This window comes from Schistosoma haematobium, chromosome 1 (genome assembly GCF_000699445.3).
Source record: "Schistosoma haematobium chromosome 1, whole genome shotgun sequence".
Taxonomy (NCBI): Eukaryota; Metazoa; Platyhelminthes; class Trematoda; order Strigeidida; family Schistosomatidae; genus Schistosoma; species Schistosoma haematobium.
Genome location: NC_067196.1, coordinates 7305295 through 7327374, shown reverse-complemented (window position 1 = coordinate 7327374; position 22080 = coordinate 7305295). Strand labels below are relative to the sequence as shown.

The 22080-nt window shown below is 37.6% G+C and overlaps 1 protein-coding gene across 2 annotated transcripts in view; it reads left to right on the top strand.

The window, feature by feature from the left end:
- The window catches only part of BUB3_1 (mitotic spindle checkpoint protein Bub3), a 29711-nt gene extending 24611 nt beyond the window's left edge, over nt 1–5100 (top strand). The window contains exons 3-4 of one of the 2 annotated variants that reach the window (XM_051209113.1): nt 785–857; nt 1367–5100. In XM_051209113.1, coding sequence (XP_051073041.1) covers nt 785–857; nt 1367–1420 — 127 coding nt within the window. In that variant the 3' untranslated portion in view covers nt 1421–5100. The remainder of the gene's footprint in view (nt 1–784; nt 858–1366) is intronic. The other variant, XM_051209112.1, reaches the window with a different exon arrangement.
- The last annotated feature ends 16980 nt before the right edge of the window (nt 5101–22080 follow it).

The window sequence follows — 22080 nt, the reverse complement described above, 5'->3', positions numbered from 1 at the left end:
TATCGTTAAGTACCTATAAGAGAAGTTAAGTTTCTTGATTAAGATTAGGATAAACAAATTTTAATATTCAATCTGTTAGTCCACCATTGAAAACCTGGAAGCATTGGATGGCCATTTTGTCCTCTTGTGAGTCTCCTGAGCACTGCTCATCCACGGTCCCGCTCACGGGATTCGAAACTAACACCTTCGGTCTCGCACGTGAACGGTTAATCGCTAACCAGTAAGCTGGTATCTAACAGTGTTAATGTCTAACTTCAACCAATTTACGTTGTTGCTTGACCATTTCCCGGTAGGTAAGTGCCTCACACCCAACACAGTTGGACTTTACTGGTCACGGCTTCTCACTGGAACTCCGAAAATTACCTCTCGAATCTAATCACTAGTGAGCATATGATATTATCAATATAGGGTTATGGATTAGGACAAAAAGTCCATACAGTGCTTCCAGGTTTTCAATGGTGGTCTAACATGATCTCAATAAGACCTCAACAATTTTCACAACCCTATACTGATGATGATATCTGATACTTTCTACTGGTAGTAGTCTCCTGATATCAGTCTATGATAAAAGATGCTTTCAAATTTGATAACTTTCTTCACACATTATGATTACAATTAATTATCGAAAGTAACGAAAAGATAATACTTTTCGAATAACATCTGTAATTGATGTTTCCCTAGATTTAGTCTTTCTTGTATGATGGTAATAGTCATGTAATCATGTATACATTTGCTTCTAATATACTTCTCGTACACAATAGTTGTATTTCTTATGAATTTTGAGTCTTTTTAATAGTATTATCAAAAAGACCAAACAGAATATAACTGGACAGATAACAGAAGTAGTTATTCGAATAGTAGGTTTCTGTGTGTTATCAAATTAGTTTGTAGTTATGGTTGTTATCATGTTTCATATTTCAGTTAATTGTGTTGAATCTTTTTCACTTGAAAATGGGTTCTTTCCCTTCATAAGAGATCGAAAGTAAGCTAGAAAGTTATCCGTTAGAGAAGATTTGATAGTTGGGGTTTTAGGACAATTTAGGTTCATTTTAAATATATATGTGAAAGTTGGTTTGGCCTTCTTAGTTTATTGTTGATATGGTATGTTGAACTAATTCAATATGCTCCTCATTTGATGAAATATTTTTGTAACATAGAGTTCTTTAGATTTATTGTTCATTGTGAGGCCTGTAGGTCTTTAGTTCGATTCCTGATTAGGTCATATACACCAACCCCATAAATGTCTAATAAAATTTGTGCCATTATGTAAACTGTTTACATTGGTGATTTTAAACTATATTCTGCCTAAATGTTATAATGAAAGTACTAATCAGTGCTTTTTTTCGACTTTTTTGTTATCAAATAGAAACTTAGATTTACCCCCTGCATATACAGATGTTGTAAAACTATCTGCCATTGAAACCGAGTCTAACAACAATAATAATAATAACTCAACAATACCGGATGCATTTCGTTTTAATTTATCACCAAATGAACAAATCACAAATCCTTCTTTTTTATCTAAATCATCCTCAAATCAAACTGGTCGATTCAATTCTACATTGTACACTAGTGAACAGAATGCTACATCAAGTCAAATTTTAAATGTAAAATCATCGAATACAACACCACCTCCACCTAGTTATGAAGAGATTGTCGCAGCGACAAATGCAATGAAGACAAATCGTGAAAATGATGATTCAATTATGTCAGGGAATGAAATGAATATTGCTCAAGTTAGTCTTCAAACAGAAGATACCGTTACTACTACTGCTGCTACTACTACTAATAATAATAATAATAGTAATACGATTACAACTTACAGTGGTAGTAATTTGAATACTGAACGAACTGAGACTAATCCCTCGTAATTTCTGCAAAAAACTTTAATGCTGAAAATGTTTGTTTTTTTAATTTGATTTCTTCTGCCTCTTGTACTACTACTGTTGATTCTTTTGCCAATCTTGCTATAAGTAGTATCGGTTTTGTTTCTTCAATAAAACAATTCACTTATTTGACATATGAATTCTCAGTGCTTTTCGCTTATTCCAGACATTAAATCTCTCCTTTTTTCCGTTTTTTCTTACCATTTGATCATTCTTTTCAGTTTCTATATTCGCTTAACGATTCAATAAATCAGAATGATTATTACCTTCTCTTGCTCTATTTCCCCACTCCTTAAGTAGAAAACTATCTATCAAATTGATACTCAATGATGATCACTCTCTGTCTCGTATTTATCTAACAACATACTATTTCTGATTGTAAATGACAGTGTTGATAATAATGATGTTTGTTCATAGGACCCTCCATGAATGATAAGAAAATTGAAAGGTTTATTGATAGGGATTCCCGATTCTATTATTTACTTTATTATTATTACACTTTGTATAGTTCATATTGTTTATTTAAACAAGTCTTGTTCCTTGGGTTGTATCTATTCTTTTTTTTTAAAAAATTTCGACTTTTCTCTATTTATGGTGTATCTATTGTGATATGGAGTGAGAGATTCTCTTCTAGTTCTGGTCTTTCAATCATGAAAGAAAATTGATGGATAAAAATTAGGAAGAAGAAGAAGAAGTTATAGAATTTTATGAAAATGTAAGTTATAGTTGGTTTTTGTATAATTGATGAGAAAAAGAGTAAAACATCAGGGGAGGGACAACTAATGCACTGTAATATCTTACATTTTTCATATTTTATATGCATTACCCCATACATGCATTTATGTATGTGTGTGTGTGTGTATGTATAAAACAGTCCTCACTATCTTTTCTTTTTCAATTCATTCATATGTATGTTCTCGTTTTGTGATTTATTATTATGAAGACAATCATGAATGGATTTGTCTCATTATATATGGCAAAATCTGGTATATATATATATATATACTTGTATCCATGTCTACATTTCTGGTCAGAGGCTGCTTATTATTGAAAACGTATAAGGTGAATTACAGTCATTATAAAAAAATAATATTTTGTTACTGAGTAAATTAGAGTTTTACTCAACTATTGATCATATTGTTTCACTTAGGTTACTTAGACTAGTAGTAAGAAACAGTTAATTCACTATACACTAACTGTTATCATTTGAATAGTTGCACGATGGTTGGCAGATAAGTTAGAACCAGTGCGTCAATGATTAGCCACCTATACACTAAAGGATTCATTTGTATTTGCTGACAGCATGAATCACATAAATATTGCTGGTAAGTTTTTGGTTTCTTTTGATGTAACATCATTGTTTACAAAAATACCACTTCTTGAAACCATAGACATAATTTGTCAACATTCTGACATCCTACCTCTACCAGTACCAGAATTCAAACGACTATTACTCATTTGTACAAAAGATGTTCAGTTCCAGTTCAACGATATCATATACAAACAAATCGACGGTGTAGCGATGGGAAGTCCGTTAGGTCCTGTCCTAGCAGATATTTTCATGGCTAACCTCGAAAGAACCAAACTCAAACGAGCGATTGATGAAATGACGTATTATTCGAGGTATGTTGATGATATCTTCATCGTATGTAATAATAAACAACATGCAATAAATCTGCTAGAGTTTTTCAACGAAGCACGTCCGAATATCCATTTCACTATGGAACATGAAAAAGAAAACAAGTTCCATTTTCTCGATATCGCGATGAAAAGAAGAAAGGATGGTACAGTTCAACGTTCAGTTTATAAGAAAGACACATGGAATGGTAGTTATCTTAATTTCAATAGCTTTTGTCCAATCAGTTACAAAAAGGCACTGGTCAAAACACTGTTTCACAGAACAGAAAGAATATGTACTTCCGATACACTAGAAGAGGAAGTTATGAATGTTAAAAAATGTTTAAAGAATAACGGATACCCACTGAAATTTATTGAGAAATACGGCAAATGTGAAGATAAAAAACCGAAAGAAATTACAGCAAATAAAAAGCCTATTTTTATTCAACTTCAATTCAAAGGTGACGATGTCACAGGATCAATCAATATGAGACTAAAAACTGCACTGACAAGAACGTATCCTGCAGCGAAATTGATTGTCCTGACCAAAACAACATGTTCTTTGACACAATCAACAGTCGACAGGTATCCCTTGCATGTTACCACCAACTGTGTATACAAATTTACATGTGCCTGCCAAAGCAGTTACATTGGTAGAACAGAAAGGAGAGCCTACGTCCGATTCAAAAAACATATTCCGAAAAGTTGAAGGTTAAATGGATTGAACGCATTCAACAGTGCTATCGCAAGACATCTCCTTGATACAGGACATGAAGTTGATATACTGAAGTCCTTCAAGATGATTAACAAATAATCAAACACGAACCTTTTGAAATTCGCTGAAGCGTTAACAATCAAACGTTTAAAACCAGATCTATGTATACAAAAAGAGACTAATAAATCTTTCTTTACCCTGGTAACAATAACCCCCACTTTTTTGTTCATTTATTTCTATTTATTTATTTATTGCGTCATTACTCCAACTCTTTTAAATTACATCATACATAAATGATTGATTTCAATTCATATTTTCTTTATTACCATTAATCTATTTTCATGAGTTCTAATCACTATTTCAATGTTCCAGAACTTTCCCTCTCTAACTTTATTTATTTATTCGAATCAAACATTTTATGACCTCATTAACTCTATTTGAATCTTCACTACATCATGATACACATGTATTGATCCTTAATCACCGTCGTATGTATAAATATGTCAATATCTGTAATAATTTCAAATAATTTAGGTTGTAAGCAACTGATGAGAACCTAACGAAATAAAATGAATAACATATTATTCTGCACCAATCTTTGTTCTTGCTCTATTTAAGATAACTAATGTTTATTTGAGTTCATGAATAAGATTTTTTTATATTGAGATCATGAACCGGCCGTCCAGTGCTTCCAGGTTTCCAATGGTGGTCTAACATCAATTGGTTTATGATTTCAATCAAAAAAGACTTAACAATCTCCACAACCCCTAAACTGATAAGATTATTTGTATTGAGCAGAAAATTATTGTAATGTGACTAGATAGTAGTAGATCGATTATTATCTTGAAGAAGGTTAGACAGGTTTGCTGAATGAAACGTTGGAATTATTTAAATTTTAATCTTTGAAATTTAAATAATTCCAACGTTTCATTCAGCAAACCTGTCTTTAAAAAAAATACTCAGCCCCGACCGTTGTTGCTACCTTGACGTGGTGGTCGGGCTTGCCTATCGTGATGAAGCAACCGAGCTATACTGACTGGAACAACCGTTCCTCAAGGTCCTACCATGTCAGACAGGTCGGCTGAAGAGCGGTAATACTAAAAGCAACAAACTGAAGGTCCGAAGGCGAAGTCGTACTGCTGACTGTACAGAGGTGTGACAGCAGTAAGGTGTTTCCTTCAGACAACCAGCATGACAGCGATGCTGCCTTCCCACAAGGAGGGGCGGGGTTAGAAAAGTTCGACCCTAAAAATGCACACCTCGCCTTATCCCACGGATATCCGTCTCCGGCGGTAAGGTCTCAACAAGTACGGAGCTAACACAAAAATTGCCCATAAAAAGGTCGTGTGTGACCGACCTCAAGCAGTTGTCCTTTGGGCACTGCGGTCACGCTCCCAGGTCACTGAGACCACCTCTAATCTAATTTCCTTTTCAGATACCTCCAGACGAACCCTTCCACGGTGTGGGCAACCGGGAAGTGATAACCGCCCTCATACCTCTAACAGCACCCAAGATCACTGTATTCATATTCAACCTCCCTCTTTAATTCCTATTATTCCTCCTACATCGACTTCAAACTCTAAACTTCTTCGTTCGGCTTCCCCTTCAAGTGTCACCATAGCCAACGATTCTAGTGCTCAAAACACTGTCCCAGGTCTACTGAAACCTCGCTCCACACTACACATTGGAGCCTTCAATGTACCCACTCTATGTCAAATCAGTCAGCAGGCTTCCCTGGCTAAAACCCTAGAATCTCGTACCATTGATGTATGCTGTGTCTCCGAAACACGCATACAGGATCCCAGTGTGGTCATTCACTTGACCTCACCTCGGCAAAACAGAGAGCCAACGAGATACACTCTCCGTGTATCTGGTGACCCGATGGCCAGCTCTCGTGGACTGGCAGGAGTAGGGATAGCACTAAGCATGAGGGCGGAACAAGCACTGTTAGAGTGGATCCCCGTCAACAGTCGTCTATGTGCTGTTCGGCTAAACAGCTCCGTAAGCACTCGGAAGGATAGAGACACACGTCGTTGCCTTTTTGTCGTTTCTGCCTACGCTCCCACCGACTGCAGCTCAGAGGAAATGAAAGATGAATTTTACAGAAAGCTATCTGAACTTCTTCAGAAAGCTAAACGTTCAGACATAGTACTCGTAGCAGGTGACTTTAATACCCAGATAGGTAGTTTAAACCAAACAGAAAGGCATTTAGGTGGGTATTTTAGTATACCGGCACAGCGAACAGATAATGGTGATCGTCTGCTGCAACTATGCTCAGACAATCGTTTATTTTTAGCAAACAAATTTTAAGCATAAGGAGAGACATCGTCTAACATGGCGACCCCCTACACCAAACCAACGATGGACTCAAATAGACCATATTGCCATCAGTCATCGTTGGAGAGGGTCGGTAGAAGATTGTCGCTCATTCTGGAGTACATACTTGGACTCCGACCACGCCCTAATACGGGCACGCATGTGCTTGCGCCTCACTGGACGCAAAAAAGCCTCAGTAAAAAGACCCATTAGAACTGAATTGAGTAGCGAGAAAACCAAAAATAGGTTCCAGGAACAACTGAGGTTACAATTAGGTAGTTCTGAAAACGAGGCTGACCCAGATGTTGCTTGGAAAGACATACAAACAGCTGTGTAAACAGCAATGAAATCTATTAGTGACTTAAACCACAGAGTTACAAAGAACCAATGGATTTCTTCAAAGTCTATCACACAGATGAATTCTCGCAAACTCGTCCCATCAGGTTCCGAACATGATGAAGAGCGACAACAAATCAGATCTAGGTTAAGAAAAAGTCTAAGAAACGACCGTCAGCAGTTGTGGGCAACGAAAGCAAAAGAGATGGAAAAGGCGGCGACTATAGGGAACACAAAACAGCTTTACAGACTAATAAAAGAAACTGGAACTAATAAGTCAAGTGTAAGTGAGATTATTTCGGAAAAAGACAATACTCTCATCTGTTCCCAGTCCAGACGTTTAGAACGATGGGCGGAACATTTTTGGGGAACAGTTCAGCTGGCCTTCAGCTACTCTACAACTACCCTCCATTCCCAGACAGTGTGAATGGAACATTGAAGTAGGTCCCCCAACTCTAGCAGAAGTTCAAAAGGCTATAATTAATCTGAAACGAGGAAGGGCAGCTGGTCCAGATGGATTGGCTCCAGATAATTTTAAGGATGGTGGTCCAATTTTAGCGATTAGGTTGACTAATATTTTAGCTAAGATCTGGGAGTTAGACGTTATTCCATCTGACTGGTCGCAATCACTTATCGTCCCAATATATAAGAAAGGGTCAAAATCATCCTGTGACAACCATAGAGGGATTAGTTTAACTAATATAGTATCTAAAATACTAGCCTCGATAATTATCAGACGCCTAACTAAGACTCGTGAACTGCAAACACGAGAGAATCAAGCTGGCTTCAGACCTGGTCGTGGCTGCATCGACCACATATTCACCATTCGTCAGGCTCTAGAACATAAGCATACTTATCGGCGTCCGACAATGGTGGTCTTTCTTGACTTAAAAGCAGCATTTGACTCTGTAGACCGCGAGATTCTGTGGCAGTGTCTGTCATTGAAAGGCGTACCCCAGAAGTACATAAACCTTATAAAGGCTCTTTACTCGAACACTACTAGTCGAGTCAGGGCTTATGGCGAACTGTCATCTACTTTTGCAACCTCCAGTGGTGTCCGTCAAGGCTGTCCACTTTCTCTATTTTTGTTTAACTTCATCATAGACCTATTGATGAAAATAACGTTTTTGTCGACTGAATTTTCAGGCGTTGATCTCCTTCCAGGAAGTTCACTTATCGGCTTAGAATACGCAGATGACATAGTCCTGTTTGGTGAAGACGCTGACAAAGTGCAGAGTCTTCTGGTAGCACTAAGCAACAATGCCAGAATGTTTGGAATGCACTTCTCTCCCTCTAAATGCAAGTTGTTGCTTAAGGACTGGTCTGCGTCAACACCTGAACTAAGGATAGGAAGTGAAGTAGTCGAACGCGTTGACAACTTCACTTATCTTGGAAGTCTGATCAGCCCTAATGGGTTGGTGTCTGACGAAATCTCAGCACGGATTCTAAAAGCTCGCTTGGCTTTTGCCAACTTGCGTCACCTATGATGAAGGCGAGATATTCGTCGATCAATAAAAGGACGAGTATACTGCGCGGCAGTCCGTTCTGTTTTACTTTACGGCAGCGAAACATGGCCCTTAAGAGTAGAAGACACTCGTAAGCTATTAGTATTTGACCACAGATGCCTTAGAAATATTGCTGGCATCTGCTGGGACCACCGGGTAAGTAATAGTGAGGTTAGACGCAGGGTATCAGGAAATGATGGTAAATCTGTTGATGAGGTTGTGAATCTTCATCGACTGAAATGGTTGGGCCACGTGTTACGTATGCCTGAACACCGATTACCACGTCGTGCAATGCTATCCGGTATTAGAGATGGTTGGAAGAAAGTTAGGGGCGGCCAAACCAAAACGTGGCATCAGTGCTTGAAGTCACTAACTTCTAGTCTGAGCCATGTTGGTAGATGCAGACTACTTGGTTGGGGTCCGCGTGACTTTCGTAACCGATGGTTGGAGACTTGGTGACATGGTTGAGAATCGATCACAATGGCATAGGTGTGTACACTCTCTGTCTTGCCTTAAACTAAGAGAATAAAATCACTTCATGTGTTTCTTTCTACTAACTAATTCTTTCTTCCTGTACTGTATCCTTATATGCAATTTTTCTCCTATATATTACCACCTTTGACCTAACCACTCTTATGAATCCGGTGTTCATCTTGCTGTGCTAATGCGGTATGGCAACCTGGACCGATGCATATATGTGCCTGGTCCTACGTTGTAGCTGACTGACTGACTTATACTCAGCGTCTAATTTTCTGTCATACTATTCGTATCAAATAGTTAGTAGATCTTTTTTTCGATTCCACAAAGGTGATACGTCTTATTTGTAACAGAACAACATGAATAATTCTAGGATGTATTTCTATTGTAATGAATTGATCGTTGTTAATAGATTGTAAACCTACCATTCTAACTTTGTAATTTACGGAAAATGTAAGTATCAGTAATCATAGTAACAATGATAATGTGTCATCTTATTTTAAATGAAGTAAATCTGGGTGCTTGTATGAATTCCAGTCTACTATAGCCTCTTAATATGGATAGTTTAGAAGATAGTTTCAACATCAGAATAATGGAAATAAGACTGTAATGCCTGGAAATTTTATTTTTGATCTATGAATAATTTTATACTGTCATATCCCAAGAGATGTATGTTCTTGTTGAATAGGTAAGGTCAGTTATACAATAAAAGTTCGCGATCATTTTCAATTGTGTTGTAGAATATCTTATAATAACTGAATTTAAGTTATATTTGTTGTCATAAGAGATAGTAAAGATGGTAAATACTATGAAAACCAGATAATCTCCATTTTGCATAATTTGTTCGATCTGAAATTTTGTCCGTTTTTGTGATGTACGGTCAGTAAAGTGTCACTGAGCCATAGACAGATCATCTGGCGGTTGCGTCATTAAATATCGAACAGATCATCAATCCCTGTCAAAGTTAAGGACAACCAACGCGCATCAGTTAATCGTATGCCATGAACTAGCCCATGCGGTGGTGGTCTCACTATCTTCTCTGTACTCATTCTTACTAATATATTTTCATAATAGTGTTTTTTGTGTTGTACGGTCTTCAAAGTAGCCATAGTACCTTGATACAATGAAGGGGTAATCCACATAAGGTGCTGACTGCGAGGTGTGATTTCGACACCATTCCCGTCTAACTTGAATAGACCCCCAACCACTTAACATAGATCATCTACGTTGGTGATCTACAATGATATCCATCCTCCATGAAGTCCTAATATAAAATTAGCAATAACAAATAATATTCTGTATGCAACGTGTACAATTTATACGACTATTAGTTAAACGTTCGGACGAATAATTTAACAGAAGTTGGGTGCAAAGTAGTATACAGAAGATATTTCAGCGTTTAAAATTTAAATGATTCCAACATCCTGTCTAACAAACTTATCCGAACTTCTGGATAGTAATCAGAATTATCAAAGAATGCATAATAACTAACAATCAAATCAAAATCTACAATAAATGCTTAATCCAATCATATTCAGATGTTGAATCTAGTAAGAAAGAGGTGAACTAATAACATGTGAATCATTAGTTAGACTTTATATTTATATCCATCCTGTTTATATTATATGTGACCTTTTTACCGACTGAACATTTTTAATATCATTACTATGTATTTGATAATTTTCACATTCTACATCGATGTTTTTAAAAAAACAAAGCATTTCCATTTTGTGCTATTTTCACTTTTTAATAAACAGATTTATTTTAATACATAGATATTAGTACAAGGAGGCAAAAAATACATATGCGCCACACAAATCTCATTTGATATGTGTGAGGGCTGTGATACTGCCGGGGTGCCCAAACCGAAGCAGGTGGTTTTTTAAGGGGGGCACACCCCGAGCCTTCGACCTGATGGTCTGACCCACAAGGCAATGGAGCATCGTGTGGAGATGCAGTCCCATGGTAGGTGGTGACCAACGATTGGTTCATATGCCATTTGTTCCTGCAGGATACTGGAGCCCATGTACACCATTGGTTTGGGATACGGTTGAAGCACTGGACATTCGCTTTTCGTTCTCTCATTTTTGTAGACAACACCCCCGTCACGAGAATGCAGCGAGTAGGACTTCCCTGGCAGAGGCTATATACGCGTGGCCATTTGAGAGCACTTCGAGGGGGAGAGCGGACTCTCCCCACTCTCGGTCGTACCAGGGCATTTGGGGGCTTTTAATCCGGCCACAGCCTAGTCCGGTCTACATGACTTGATTGAGATGCTGCGGTGGGTTGTGCTTGAGTCGTGGCTTAATGACATTTTAATAAACAGACGATTAACATTCATTCACTGAATGAATATCAACTATTGTAATAACATAGAACTACACATACAGAAACATTGATTCTTATATTATCCTACTTATTTAAGTCGACATCTGAATAAAGCGGCTTCTAAATTACTACATTCAATATGGTCACACAAAAAGTAAATTATCTTTTCGACAGGAGTACTAGGTAAGGGAGAATTAACATCTGATGAAATGATTCCGTTTTCTAGGCCATTTAGGAGTTGGCTGTTAAATCATTCGAGTTACTTGATGTACATAGTTTACCATGAAGTGGAAACAAACGATTTTCTTGTTTAATTTTGAAAGGCAGAACCCTATGATCATAGATGTCCGGATCACTCAAGATTTTCGTCAAATTTTGTCTGTTTGTATACTTGTCTTTGTCTATTGACGTAATTGATGATTTAGTGATATAACCTCTATAATTTCTGAAGGCAGTCCTAGCACTGTTACTTGGACAAAGCCATACTAAGTCATTCATTTTGAAAGATTATTGATTTGAGACTTTTGTCCTTTTAACAGAAGTTACTTAGTAGTTCGTAGCAATCACAAACAGTAGATTTGTGCTATTCGAAATTCTAGTACAAGGCTATGATAACTTGCTTATCTGCTTACACCAATACATGACTTTTAGATTATACCAGAAATTTGTTGTAACTCTGTTAATGATATAACCCTTTATCATAAACTATTACATGTCAATGAAATTATTGCAAAACGTTAATTCTGACCTTTACCAAACTTATTTATCGAAGAAACAATTAATTCGCAATAGGTTTTCATGATTAGATTTAATGTTTTCCAAGTCAATTTGTGCTGTGATGAGTGGTGTCCGAAGTCTGATACTAGTGATACGTGCAACGCGCCAGCCCTCCTCCCGACTGACTACTTGGGCTAGGTATATTCGGCCACCGAATAAACTGCACAAGCACTCGTCTATATATAGAGAGAACTCTACGGCCCAAAGGATTAATCAATTTCTTAGTCAGTGATATGCACTTGTTCTTCGGGTCACTTCTGATTGCCATCGATTGGCCGCCTCATTTGACTACTTTTGATTGGTTTACCATCTCAATTTGCTTCGAAATAAATAATATGCTAGTTCAATCACGCAGGCCAAATGACTGGTGATTGTGCTAACGTGCACACGTTGTTGGTTAAGATTCGGCTAAATATTTTGAGGAAACAGATAAAAGTCTAGCATAAGGGACAAGTCAATGAGAATCAAGGATGTGGTCTTAAGGTTTTTGCGCGAAATCCAAATATTATGTGTAATAAACTGTAGAAATACTTTTGTACATTGCTCAAGACGTTTAAAATTATGACGAAAAACTACTTTTCACCACCTAAAGTAAAAACGATAATGATAAATGTATCACACTCAATCTCCTTTCTAAAGACTTCATAACGTTCAAATAGTCAGATCCCTAAATCCTGATACAAATCTTAACCCAATGGCACCATGTTTCATAGATGAACTAATCAAATAGCGTCCCTTAAATTTTGCTAAAGATCCACTTATTCATACAGCTATAAATCATGTTTGATGTGTAGTTGATGCTATTCTTTGATGAAAACTCTAATCCTAAGCGAAGAATAATGCAGGGACTTTCGAAAATCCCCTAAGAATTCGAAAAGTAGGATAATCTATACCCGTAAGGACGGATTGTTGTCGCTTTTAATTGATTTGCAAAGTAGCATAGAGGACTTTAACAGACCAATTAATTACGCTTTGCGATATTATTTACTTTTCCATGAACCATCGACTTATGAAAGCTGACTTCAGAACAATAATTTGTTGTCGCCTATCCCCATACTATTTTCTCACTGAAGTAAAAGGTTTGACTCGTATATAGGAAGTACCAAACTAAATCAAATGCCCTGGTACGGCCAAGAGTGAAGAGTCAACCCTCTCGAAATGCTCTCACATGGCCACATGCATACAACCACTACCACAGAGATCCTACTCACTGCCTTTTCGTGGAATTACTGTTGTTTACGAAATTGAGAGGACGAAAAGCGAATGTCTGGTGCATTAACCGGGTTGGTGGACGCGGTGAGTTCACCTAGGTGAGTTGGAAAACCCTGATTCTAACCCCGTGGTGCACATGGGCTCCGGTATCCTGTGGGGACGAACCGTTGGGTACCGGGTACCATAAGACTGCATCTCCTGACGTTGCTCTACAGTCTTGTGGGTTAGACCTTTAGGTCAAAGAGTCGGGGTGTGGCCTCCTAAGAAAACCATCTGCTTCGGTTTGGGTACCCGGTCAGTATCCTAGCTCTCGCACAAATCGAATGATTTATGTGGCGTTGTACCAATGTTCATGTGTTTAAATAAATAAACTGCATATAGTAAAACATGTCAATTAGCAACATAAAGTATTTCTTTGTTTTCACGCAAAAACATATTTGTTATTATTCACTTACTAGTGATTAACATTCGCATATGATAATTTATTGATATGAATAACAGACCTAATTTGAAATAAGGAAGCTTACGAAATAATTTGTATGAAGACATATATTTTACATATTTTTTCTACAAAGAGTTAAGATATGCAGCACGTGATAAACAATGTGGCTAAAAAGAATAAAATGAAATAGTCAACCACCGATGATTATCACATTCGGTTGCAAGTTGATTAGGAATGGACAATATAGAAGAGCATACTCCAAGTTAGCGGCTTAATAGCACAATACTACCTGCGAAATCGGGCTGTTAGTTTGACTCAAAATAGGCTTCTGTAGAGACTCATACTAGAATACGATAGTTGCTCAGTGCCACCAGAATATCAATAGTTTACCAATACACAGTTAGTCCTGACAAATTATCTTGTCAAAACACTTCTGTCAAGCTGTTGTAGTATACATCAGAATCCTACAGTAACGTTTTTGTTGGCAACTTACGTTGCACAACTATCAACGTACAAAAACCAGTTTTCGTTTCTGTCTATCCCAGTACACTTTGAACACAACTGCTCAAAACGAGTGTCAATTTATTTTTGAGTTGTGGTCGTGAATGAGTTTGCTGTATCTACTGATTTGAATCGTTGACTGAAAGTTGAGTTGATGGTCGTCTTACTGATAGACTCGTACCCTTCCACATCCAGAATTCAGATTAAATTATTTCCTCAATACTTTGATCTACCTTATGGTGTTTATTCCGTGTACCTAGGATCAAAAAATGAAAAAATCACTTTCACGTTAGATAAGGGATCCACACTTCATGTAGTATGGGATATAGTAGATTATCTATTCAAGTTATGGTAACTTTTAACTCCTGTTATCCTCACATCACTATAGATTTTTGTAATACCAGGTCTGAAGTAATTAGCATGGGTAATGATTTTGTCATGTTTATTTAAAAATCAATGAGGATGACATTTAGCCGACAAGAAAAACTGACAATAGAGTTCATTTCAGTGAGAATAATCTGAACAGGTAGGATAAGAATGTCGAGTGTTACTAACTTCTAGTAATTTTATTGTAATCCTCATTCAAACTGTTCTGAAGAGAAATGTCAGTTCATCAATAAATGAAAGCAGTTTACAGGAACTAACAAAATCCGCCGACAATTAACTACTTCAGAATCTGATAAAACAACATGTAAGCCATCATCGTAGATCAAGCAGACGTTTTAATTATTGAATATTCCGAACCCAATAAGTAAATTTAAAACTCGTAAATGAATATTACTTTGAAACAGATTACTGGTAACTCGAGGAAACTATATTTCTGATTAGGTTAAAAGTATAGTGAAGACTTATCAGAATTGTACGGTAAAAAATAAGTAACAATCGGAAGTACTCCCAATTGAAAACCGTTAGGCCTAATGTGATTATTGCATTTGTGCAATACATATATTTCCTAGAATACTGATCGTATTTGTAATATTACTGACGTTTTATTTCTGTTTTTTGTACGTCAGAAGCACTGTTTAGCGATTATCAATTATTTAAAAATTAAATTAACACAAGCTTAAAAGTTGTGTTAATGTCGACTATTTATTTACTTTGGAGAAGTGGCTTACATTAAGTCACGAATTGTCAGGAGTACAATGTTTCTACTCATTGGGATACAACAAAACATATCTACCCAATGCTCTATTTATTTGAAACTGCCAAGTTTATCCGTGGTATTGATATCCGAAAAGCTTATGTTAACTGGCGGAAAGAAGCGAAGCTTAGTAAGTTGATAAGGAACTCCGTCTGGTATCTAAATGCAACTCATTTGAAGGTACCTAGTTCGAAAACGTGAATAAATCAATTTGACCCAGAAAACTATAGTACTAATCATCAAGCAAAACAAGAACTGTTCGGCAAATACTTTATTAATGAATTTATTCCTGGCAAGGTAAGTATACTAGACATTAGAAACACAATATAGCGGTTGGAAATCTAATTTCTGGGAAACTAGCTAGAAAAAACTGCAGCGTCCTGGATAATAACAAGTTTCAGGTGGTTGTAGTACTAAATATGAAATAACGAATATGTGTCAAGACAGTGTAGCGACCAAATGGATTAGATTGTTACTTCGAATAAATTACATAACATACACCACTGAAGTCATTACAGTAATCCATCTGTAACGTAGAATCTAGTACATATGTGGGACAGTTTAGCTTGCTACACCAAATCGGCAAGCTGAACTGTCCCGATTGAAAATACGAAGACAGATCTCATAACACAACTAGTAAAAGCATTAATAGTAGTATAAAGAGTAGGTACGTAGGGATATTCGGGCCTGTGGTTGTAAAAAAAAGATAAAGAGTGAGTGTATCTGCATTAGTATGAACGACTATGAGTCATGTCACTCAGCATCAACAACTAATCGCTACAAAATCGTACAACAAAGTCCACAACTTATAACAGAGAATACAGAGGCCTCTCAATTGACAGTTACGTTTAAAGATCGCATCTTGCTGAAGCTACAGAAAATAAATATCAGTAATAACACTGGTCATCATTTACAGTAAAAGGTATTATAAAGTACCACGAAACAAATGGAGCACGCAAAACTGTCGCAGCTGTGTGTGCTAGCACATGCAATCTTTGCAAGCTAGTAATTAATCATCCTGTGGTGTGAAAATATCATATTCTTCCAGGAGTTCAGCACCTGTCCTGCTAATCACTGACCCGATAAATATAAAAGGAATTCCCACAGCGAGAGATCGTAGTATACCAAACCTCATTATCTGTGGGCGGTCACAAAAAGCACCACTAGCCTACAAAGTTAAATAATTCTCAGTGAATTACTCACATACTTTGTAGGCCCCTTTATATACTGCATCGGAAGACATACAGCGCTTCACAAACCGCAACATGACCTCTAACTACAAACCGCGCTCTTGTGGCTTCAAACATGTCAAGTCTTCAATAACTGAGATATCTATTTTTATAATACTTTATTGTAAAATGATTGGTTTCTAGTGTTTTCCTTAACCTCCGGAGCGTTTCTTAAAAGTTGTCTAGACACAAGTCTTAGTGAACTCACCAACACCAGGTAAAAATCAAGGTATATTTATCAAATAAAAGATGAGTGTCTGTAAATTTTGATGAAGTAACATCCTCGGTTCCTGATAATATGTCAATTTTCCTCTTGAATGACTGGCGCGAAACTCCACAGATCACCTCAGCACCTGACGTATTCCAGATTTTGACTATATTTAAAGAGTATAAAGTGTTCCCATGATTCAATATACTATGCCATTCCCCCCATTTCTTAGCATTTTCCTTGAGGCATGTGTTAGGAATGAGCATAGATAAGTATTTGAAGGAGTGGTCAGGAGTGTTTAGGATGATATAAGTCGTTAGGTCACCACTTGGGCGCCTGTAAACCGAAGATCTGAAGCACTATACACGAAATTACAAGTTGCGTCCTCAAAGTGATTACGTGGCTAACGCTCGCATACATTTCAGTGTTTTTTATATCTTTGGAGTGACGGAGAATATATCATATTTACACATTTTAAATGGAGCTTAATAAAACTTAAATACTAGCTGAAACGTTCTATTATCAAACTGAACAAACGTACTCTCTGACACCACCAGTGCGATATTTGCTCAAAAACACTTTTGTCACATTTGGCGTAAAACTTTATCTTATAGAATACCTAGACTCTTAGGTCTCCTACAACTTCAGACATCTCTAGAGGAAAATTACCCACGTTGTACGTGTAGTGTGCAACATGTCTCAAATGAACTATTTAACACTTTGAAGTTTTGAAAGAAAGTTGATTGTTATCCGCACAACTGTGAAGTCGAGTAAGATCCTCCAGAAGTGCCAGTTTATCATCTTGGTTGCATACTTCCCTCCAAAGTTTGATATGGTCAGCGAAGAGTGATGGCTCAAATGACACTTGGCGAAACAGGTCGTTCTTTTGGTGTGTAAAGTGAACGGGTCCTAGCACTGATCCCAGAGAAACCGCACCAAGACATTCTGTAGCTTGAAAAAGGGTGAGGTTCACCCTGACCCTAAATGTAGATTATCCAGTTTTGAGGTAAGCCGGTCCATTGATGACTGCTTGATCCCTAACAGTTTTAGCTTGTTGATAAGATACATATGATCGACCTTAACAAAAGGTTTTCACAAGCAAAAGTAAATCACCTCAACCTTTCCGTTACTATCGAAGAAGGTTGTTCATTCTTCCACTGCGACCACGAAGTTTTTTATTCAGGAGTGGTAGTAGGGGACTACGGATACCATCCATGACGAGTTGAGGGTGCATCTTGTATAGACTGTCTCATAAAGCTGATGCGTACAAACATATGAAACAGTACGTTTCAGTTCGATGTCCCAAATAAAACAGAAGGCTTTCATTGATTAAACGCTTTCACAGAGGAGCCAGTATAGAGAGGTTGTCAACTGGGCGTTCTTTATGACGATTCATGGTAGCTGTGATGGCGTCACCGGGTTTATAACTCCACAGTTTTGAATAATCTCAAATGTTTATTGAGGTCGTGTGACGTAACCAATTATAACATTGTGCCTTCATAATGATGTATTGACAGGTATGAGCAATTTTAACATCCTTACTGTTCCTATTTTGCCTAACCCTGCCTGTTGAGTCCGAAATGCAAATATCAGCCTCCGCAACACGAATCATATATTTTAGGCATAGGTCAAATAAAAACTTATTATGAAGGGAATATAAATATACACAATTTAGTTACGTCACAGTTATACGATAAGAGTGTATATGTACATAATCAGTATATAATCAGTTCTCAAATGTTACTCACAATTTATTCTTCCTTAGGGTATAACAAAGAATAGTCCCGGATGTTTAATGAGGTCAGTGGACTGAAACTCAACAGAGTTGTCTCCTTCACCATAATTATGGACAGGGAAGTTGACTTTAAGAAGATCAAAGACCCTGAAATCAGGATACGTGTGAATCCTTGACCAATAGAGCTCAATAATGCCTCGAGCATACGATAGTCGTAATCGTGTATCAGCAGCGGGCCTTCTTTAAATAAATCCAACTAGACATCTTGAGACGTCGGACACTCACTGTGCGCTATACAGAATCACCAAGATTAGTAAGCTAACAAGTGTACACCTGATGTGATACCAAGCAGGATCATAGATACAATGCCGTTCTGCCTGTCATTCCAGTTTTTATGACTTTGCGAAACAAAGACTTGTCGGATGCTTTTGATTTGAAACGTGTGAGCATCCTCGTTATTGTTGTCTAAATTAGCCTTAGTTGAATGAACAGGCAATTCACCAATACAGGGTTTTCCGGGAGTGCGGTCCTATCTTTTCCACGTTTTTTCTTTCGACTGTCATTTTAGATTCACATTTTTGCTCTATCCTTGCATCATACCTCCTATCCATATGCATAAGAATCATTATTATTTTTCACGAACAGCTTATTGGAGCATGAGTGCCGTGAAGAAATCATTTTGAGCTTCCACAGAAGTGAGGTTATACACAAATTTCAATAACCTTAGCATGATATTTGCAGTAATAAGGCACATTCTGTGGGTTTGAGAAGAGTACTGAGCTGACTTTAATGAAGGAAAAGGAAAAAATAGGGAAGAAAGACAAAAAGTGCAACATGTGAATAATTTGATAAGCGTGTTTCCAAAAACAGAATAAGAATAGACGGCAGCATATTGCCAAGTGAATAAAAACAAATAAACATAAATGAAATCAATAATGCAATAAGATTTGACAGTAGAACAAATGTTTGAGCACGATGAAATTGCTCAGCGAATTGCCAAAATGCATGTTTTTTCACATGTGTGCCAGCGATCTAACTTTCTGAGCCTGTATTAAGCAATTGCTGTAAGATTTATGCACTTCTCATGAAGTCAACCATTGTGTTTGTCACACTGCACATCATGGGTGACGACAATAGTTTGTTCAAGTCTCTTGGAGTTTCTAGAATCACTAGATTTCACGACAAGTTACCGGTTGAGTGTAGTGTGAAATTTAAAATCCAGTAAAGAGAGCGGATACAAAACAAGAAAAATTGATTGAGAAAACTGTTAGATCAAAACTAAGTTTTGGACTGAAGAATAGCTGTCTAGGTGGGTTAGATACGCGCCCCTTCCCGGTTGAAACCAAAACAAAGTGACTTGGTAAAATGATGGTTCTGAAATTCATTATAAATTTAAATGTACATTGTTACCTAAACAAATATGACCACCCAGCTATTCAACCAATAATTGTTCAGTTGATCGGATCTAAATTATAATAAATAAGGATGCAAGAAAACTACCAATCACAACAAATAAATGTTGTTCTATCGTGGCTGGATAGGCCACTCATAGATTCGTTCAGAAGATAATATTTGGTTGCTTTATAACAAAGTGTTTCCAATTCTGGAAGAGTGTTTCAGTTCAGAATTTAAAAAATGCAAAATTTTAGTCAATAAAAGCAACACATTCAAAAGGAGGAACAAACCAATATGGCTGCCGCCAAGACTAAGTATCAAGTAAAACAATATAAATGCAGTTCAGAAAGAAACATAGAAACTTAGTGAAGGCTTTAGAAAAATAAAAACTAATAAAATACAAGTATCACCAACTCAAACGGAATCAGATAGACTAAGAAAACGTACAACTAAAAGAATCATTAGGAACGAACTGCAAGTGCATATATGGGAGGATTTTCACACACAAAATATTCAAAGTGGATTTTACGAAAACAAATAAATAGACCAAATTAGATTTCATAATATCACATTACCGGGAATGAGAATAGCAGAAAGGATCATACAGAATTTATCATGATAAATTTGTGCATAGTGACAATGAGTGATGAATTCTGAGACATATTGCTAGTAGAACACACGTTCTTCCACATAATTGATTGCTTTTACTGGTGAGTGGTAAACCTTGATTGATTACATGGTACTCGAGCTCTCCACTGACATCGATGTAGTCTTAGCAGTAATAAAAGCGCAGAGCTGTTGAATTGCGATATTTCATGCGATTTCTCCATAAAGTCACTGACCAATCCAGATTATACTGTTCATCTGCGTCCTCGACTTTTCGATGAGAATGACGGAAACCCAACGCGAGTTTATCTGATAGTGGTTGATTATCAAGGCGGAGACCTGTTTATGCAAAATGAAGTCAAATTTGGGGAAGTAAAATTTCGTGAATTGGTCAATGATGCTGGAACTGAGTCGATTAAAATTGTCGATTTTTCACACAAAGAACTCTGAGGAAGTTATAGCATGGAGTCGAGTCGCGATTGACTTCGAACACCACTACAAGGAAACGAGTGCCAAACAAATCAGAAGGCGAAGACTAAATGTAACCAGATTTATTTGGTTGACGATCTGGTGGTATCAAACGAATACTAAGATCGTGCCAAAAGAAGTACAAGTGGAATGAGCGGACAAGAGTACGAACGTACGAGGTCACAATCCGCGGAAAAAGTTATGGAGAGTAATGTCCGTACAATATGTCTGTCATTAGCACAGTTGAACGAAAGCACATTAAAACAAGCACAGGTACAATTGGTTATAATAATAATAGTTGTTGTCATTAAACCAATCGCGTTCTCGTGATAAAAGTAAGTCACTACAGGATCCCTCCGCTAGAAAGGGTTTACGCCTTCGATAAGTAGCGGTTTAAATCGTGGGACTAGCCGGCTGACGATCGATTGTAGGACTGAAAAATTGGCGGAACAGGAAATCGATCATTGATCGTCGAGTTGCCAACGAAGGTCATTTGCGGAGAACGGTACCAGGATAAGAGTGCTGTATTTGTTGCTCGAGTTGGCGTACCACACCAGAGGGATTTATATCCAAAATCTGAATATTGAGTTCGTAGGGATGAGGACCAGAAAACGCTGCATACGTAGGACGAAAACACGTTGAGCCGAGGAAACAGAAGCGACCATAACAATCAAGTTCGAGACCAAGCGTATACTAAACATTCGGAACCAAAGTATCGACCGAGTGCGTTGACAAGAGCGTGTGTGGCCAGTACAGCGTTCGCCAAAGTTGACTGAAGTCGACTGTACCAAACGGGAACGGTCGGAGGCGTGGGCTCAGGATACAAAAAAAATAAAAAGAGGAAAATTGTAGCACGCATCTAGTATGGGAATAATCCTGCACCGTATCGGTTGTTGATTGTGCGGCTAGTCGCGGAAGCGTACGGGCAACCGTACTCGGCGACCGGAACGTGAGACGGCAGTCTCGTTCGTATCGCGCGAGCCTGCAATCTCATCCGAAGTCAAGGGCGGCGTGGTCTGCTGATCTGGACGTAAGACTGTCGTCTCGTCTGTAGATGGTGCAGATGATGCGTGCTGTTGACCGGGACGTGGGAATGAGGTCCCAGATGTATCTAGCGCGAGATCTGAAGAAGATTTAAGGATCCCGCTAGTAGGTTTGATAGGTCTGGCATTGAGCCTCAGGTTAT